Source organism: Triticum aestivum, chromosome 4D, assembly GCF_018294505.1.
Source record: "Triticum aestivum cultivar Chinese Spring chromosome 4D, IWGSC CS RefSeq v2.1, whole genome shotgun sequence".
NCBI lineage: Eukaryota > Viridiplantae > Streptophyta > Magnoliopsida > Poales > Poaceae > Triticum > Triticum aestivum.
Genome location: NC_057805.1, coordinates 336,007,357 through 336,012,387, shown reverse-complemented (window position 1 = coordinate 336,012,387; position 5,031 = coordinate 336,007,357). Strand labels below are relative to the sequence as shown.

Genomic DNA, 5,031 nt, shown 5'->3' with positions numbered 1-5,031 from the left:
TAGAGTAACATACTACCTCCTTTTCGGTTTATAGGACTTAATTCAAAAATCTCACCAATCAAGATAGATGATGAGTGCTGGAATACGTTTTGTAGTTTGCAAAACATTCAATTAATGTGCTTGTTTTCTTCACAAAATTATGTTTCCAATGCATTAATTGCAATGCATGCATACATAAAATATATGCATTGTTCAATTTTCTCTTAATGCTCACATGCAATGATTTGATACACTTTGAAATCTGAACATGTGATGGAAACAATCAAATTGAGCCTTATAAAGCGGGAAACCTAAAATTTTGAGAAGGCCCTATAAACCGGAAAGGAGGGAGTATTATGTTACCATCATATAGCGCTTCCCAATGCAAAATGAGTCTGTAAAGTAATTAATGAACACATCTATGTTACCATACATATGACACTATCCACTATGAAATTAGTAACTTATGCATGTTACTAGTCTAAATTACTCTCCACTGTAACCAGCCTAACCATCCAACGGGTTGGTTCGCGCTTGCACTGGACGTGTTCTCTTCGTTCTTGGCTATCCCCCCTCCATTTCCTCCCCACAACAAGGATCGGTCCTGCCCCAACCGCTCTCCCTCCAAACACACACACCTACTCGTTTTTGCTGTGCCCAATTAAGTGCTCCTCTGTTTCTCTGTTCCATCCTCCCTTCTCAAAAGATTCAAACAAAAGCTTAGGACAAGGATGAGCTCCTTGAGCTCCGTCGCCGTCTCAAGAAGTATAGGCTACGGTACGCGAAGCCACATGTTGTGACTTGTGATCCCTCACGACACCGCCATTGGTGACTGGTGAGCCGAGCACCCCACATTCTCTTCTTCCACCTTGTCTTTAGATCGGGTCCGGCGGGAGCCGTGAGCCGCCACACCATGCATGCTGCCATCAGCTACGCAACCCTGTCGCCCCTGCAGCTCCCGCTCCCCTACCTGCCACCCCCACTGCCGCCATTACTGCCGCTGCTGTCGCCGCCTCCTCCGGCGGCCGTCGATGCAGGCTTTCAGAGCAGGATCAGCCCCAAGATCCTTCTCATCGTCTTGATCTTGGCCGTGATCTTCTTTGTCTCCGGCCTCCTCCACTTGCTCGTCTGGTTGTTGTTCCGCCCGACGCCGCGTGACCCTGGCGACGCCGGGAGCAGCGCCGCGAACGCGACCGCCTTCCACGGGCAGCTTCAGCAGCTGTTCCATCTCCATGACGCCGGCGTCGACCAGTCTTTCATCGACGCGCTGCCGGTATTCCTCTACGGCGCGGTCGTGGGCGCTGGAGGGAAGGACCCCTTCGACTGTGCGGTCTGCCTGTGTGAGTTCGCCGACGACGACCGCCTCCGCCTCCTCCCCAAGTGCAGCCACGCCTTCCACGTCGAATGCATCGACACGTGGCTTCTATCGCACTCTACGTGCCCGCTCTGCCGCTGCAGCCTCCTGGCCGACTTCTCGCCGTGCGGCGGGGGCTGCAGCTCGCTGGTGTTTGTGCTCGAGTCTGGCTCGGAGGGCTCCGTCTCCGGCCGCGTCGACCGGCCGCCCGCTGCTCACCTCAGCCTGGTCATGGAGCAAGAAGAAGGATGTGAAAGTCAGACGCACTCAGATGTCAAGGAGAAGGACGAGGTAGTCGTCCCCGTGAAGCTCGGCAAGTTCAGGAGCCAGGCCACGGAAGGAGGCGCGGGATGCAGCTCCAACCCCGACCAAGATGTGAGGCGGTGCTACTCCATGGACCAGAGCTCCCTGCTCCGTGTATCCGTGAAGCCGCCGGCGGCCAGGCTCTCGAAGCCCACGATGGACAAGAAAGAGAGCTTTTCCATCTCCAAGATATGGATGCGGGGTGGGCTGCGGAGGAAGGACAGCAGCGCCGCCCCGTCAGGCTCGTCGTCGCGCCGCGCGTCGTCGTTCCGGCTGCCCTCGGCGCTCCAGCGTGCGGCGAGCGACATCGGCGCGCCGAAGCGGCGGGCGGACGTCGTGAGCCCCGTCACCGAGTCCGAGTACAACGTGTCGGCGTGGGACAAGAGCGGGAGCGGCAGCGTCGTGGACTGGGACGTGGAGTCCTGCACGGCCGCCGGCGGGCTCAGGTCGAGGGCGGACGAGGCGCCTTCGTTCGCGAGGCGGACGCTCCTGTGGATCAGAGGCCACCAGTGAGAAGAGAAGATCGCAGAGTTCTTTGCTCCCCTGCTGCGAGCTGTGATCCAGATTATCAGCTGGTTTGCTCTTTTTCTGTTCGATCTGTGAGATTTGAAGCATTTTGCGTGGGTGGAATGCAGGGTTAATGATTTTACCGCTCAGGATTTTTTAGATGTCTCTGCATCTGCAGAGCGTTTCACTATCGTCTATCGTGTGTTACTGTGCATTGCTTCGACGAGGTTTGCTCTGAATATGCCGCGCTATGAATTTCAATTTCAAAATTCAGAGAGCAAACTGGCTTTCAAAAAACAACATGCGGCAATTTCAAAATTCATTTCGTATTCAGCTCCTTGGCTTTTCATTCATGGCTGGGCTGGGCTCTACCCTGGATCCGGACGCGCAAGAGCTGCCGGATTTTGAAAAGAAAATTTCTTTCATAATAATGCGTGGGGTGGCCATCCCACTTGTGCTGCTGGCTATTACCTACTTTCCTGCATCACATTGAATCCTCCTCGCCTGCTTCAGCCGAAGAACACTCGCATAATTGCGGCCTTGAATGCCAGACACGGTTGGCTGGTGGACTTTTTTTGGTTGCTCGACTTTAATGTCTCGTCCTCCATAGCAATAACTTCTCGAACCCGAAACGAGTAAATATTTGTATTTTCGGGGAGTCTCATTCAGCGCTTCAGTGCCGAATTGGCGCTAAAACACGCGATGGGCGCCACCCTCGCTTCGTACGACCAGTTTTTCAGCCGATTTTTCTGCATTTTCAGCTGGTTTCTTATTAACCCCTAAAAAAGATGTTTTTATTAATATGAATTTTATGAAGTTCAATAATCTTACAAAATGTTAATGATCTTTTAAACAACTCCCCTAGTTTAAAATAAATATATATGTTTTAAAAAATTCATGAATTTTATAAATATGCGGGAAGTGTTCATGAATTTTGAAGATATTCACAAAAAATGGAAATATTTAGATATTTAAAATTATCACGAATTGAAAAAGAAAAGAAAAAAAGAGAAAAAGGGAAAGAAAATACCGAAAAGAAAAGAAACATGCCATAGCTTTTGGAATCTTCCCAAAACCGGTGTAAGAGAGACTACACGGGCTCGTTGAGGAGTCCAACTTATGCATCATTTTATACATTTTATTTTGCACCTTAGTGTTAGGATTTTCACTTGCGGATCCGGCCTGGGCGAGGGGCAAAACCTAGCGGCGTCCACCCTAGAAGAATTTCTCAGGATCTGGCAGCGAATATCTCAGGTCCAGCTCACGGATGGTATAGATGATAAGATGTGATGGGCTTGGGAGACTGATGGGCGCTTCTCAGCGAGGTCCGCTTATGCGGCCATGTTCATGGGAGTGGAGCCTTCACCAACAGCGCCCTTCACATGGCAGTGGAGAGCATCCCTCCGGTGCCGCTTATTTGCTTGGCTTGCCATCAAAGAGCGTTGCTGGACGTCCGACGGGTTAGCGCGGCGTGGACTGCCCCACCAAAATGCAATCCCGCTATGTGGCCAGCACCATGAGACCATAACCCACCTGCTGATCAAGTGTGTGTTCACCAAGCAAATATGGCTCTGGTTCAAGGTGGACACCGGAAGGATCGGATTTGAGCCAAGGACTGATGAGACACTTGAAGATTGGTGTATCAGACAGGACCAGGACCCGAAGCATCGGAGAACCACACATGCCAAGTGTCTCCTGGGTTTGTGGATGATTTGGAAGCATCGCAGCGATATGGTTTTCAATGGTGCAACGCCATCCGTCTCGACCTACATCGACCAGATTGAGAAGGAGGGTGAACTTTGGGCCAAGGTCGGCCTAATTAGCGAGGGAGAGAACCCAGCGTGGAGCAATCGCGAGTAGTTAGCTAGAGAGCTCGGGGTGGAGTTGGGCAAAGCCCAATTGTAAACATTTGTAACCTTGTACACTTTGGGAGTCTCTCCCACCTTCTCTAATGAATGATACGCATGCTTGTCCGTATTCGAGAAAAAAAATGTTAGGATTTTCATGCATTTTATCGCATTCCCACACCCTTTTATTTGTTTTCACAAGGATTTCATCTATGGAGTTATTCTGATGCACAAGAGAAGAATCCCAAGGATAAGGTGTAAAAATAATGTTAATTGGTGTGATAAAAGAATACCATGAAAAGGAGAAGTTGAATGGAGAAGAAAGAAAACGCAAGAGAGGTTCCAGAGCAGTGAGATGATAATAAAGTGTGCCAAATGAGTAGGGAATTTTGGAGGATGAGCTCCATGGAGCTAATTTTTTAGAACAATAAAAAATCACATTTGGAAGTTACAAAAATATCTAAAACAAATTCTACACGTTCATATGGATATATTCTACATTTGTATAAAGTCTAAAGATGAAATACATTATGATGAGAGCTACACAAAAAAACAAATTCATGCATTTAAAAAAATGAGATCCAAGGGCACTAGCACTCAGGACATATTTTTATAGAAGAAGCCCACCAGATGAGATCTAGGAAATTCGCTCCGACGGGAGTCGAACCCTTGTCTGCAAGGATGCGCCCTTGCCACTGGGCTACAGCCCACTCCTCAATTCGTGCATTTTTAATAGTGAATCGTGTGTGTACTAGCCACCATTTCAAAATCATAATTTTATCTTTTTAGTGTAGCTCTCGCCATAATGTATGTCATCTTCAAATTTTACACACATATAGTATACATCTGTTGAACGCTTGTGACCTTTTCAGATTTTTTTTTAAACTTGAAAATGTGATTTGCTATTATTATTATTTTCAACTTCAAAATGTGATTTTTTTTAATTTTTTTTTAAACGAGCTCCATGGAGCTCGTCCTCCATTTAGCATTTTTGGCGCCAAATGGCTTTCTCTCGAAGGAAATACCGGTCAGGTACCAGCA

General features: G+C 48.4%; 1 protein-coding gene across 1 annotated transcript; it reads left to right on the top strand.

The window, feature by feature from the left end:
* The first annotated feature begins 577 nt into the window (after positions 1-577).
* On the top strand, positions 578-2,359 carry LOC123097753 (RING-H2 finger protein ATL13-like). Its single transcript, XM_044519574.1, has one exon. It carries the CDS (start codon positions 893-895, stop codon positions 2,147-2,149), a length of 1,257 nt encoding a protein of 418 aa, XP_044375509.1. The 5' UTR covers positions 578-892; the 3' UTR covers positions 2,150-2,359.
* Positions 2,360-5,031: the final 2,672 nt, after the last annotated feature.

Excerpts from the sequence above, each read along its gene's own strand:
- LOC123097753 (XM_044519574.1), top strand. The coding sequence starts at position 893 with ATGCATGCTGCCATCAGCTACGCAACCCTGTCGCCCCTGCAGCTCCCG.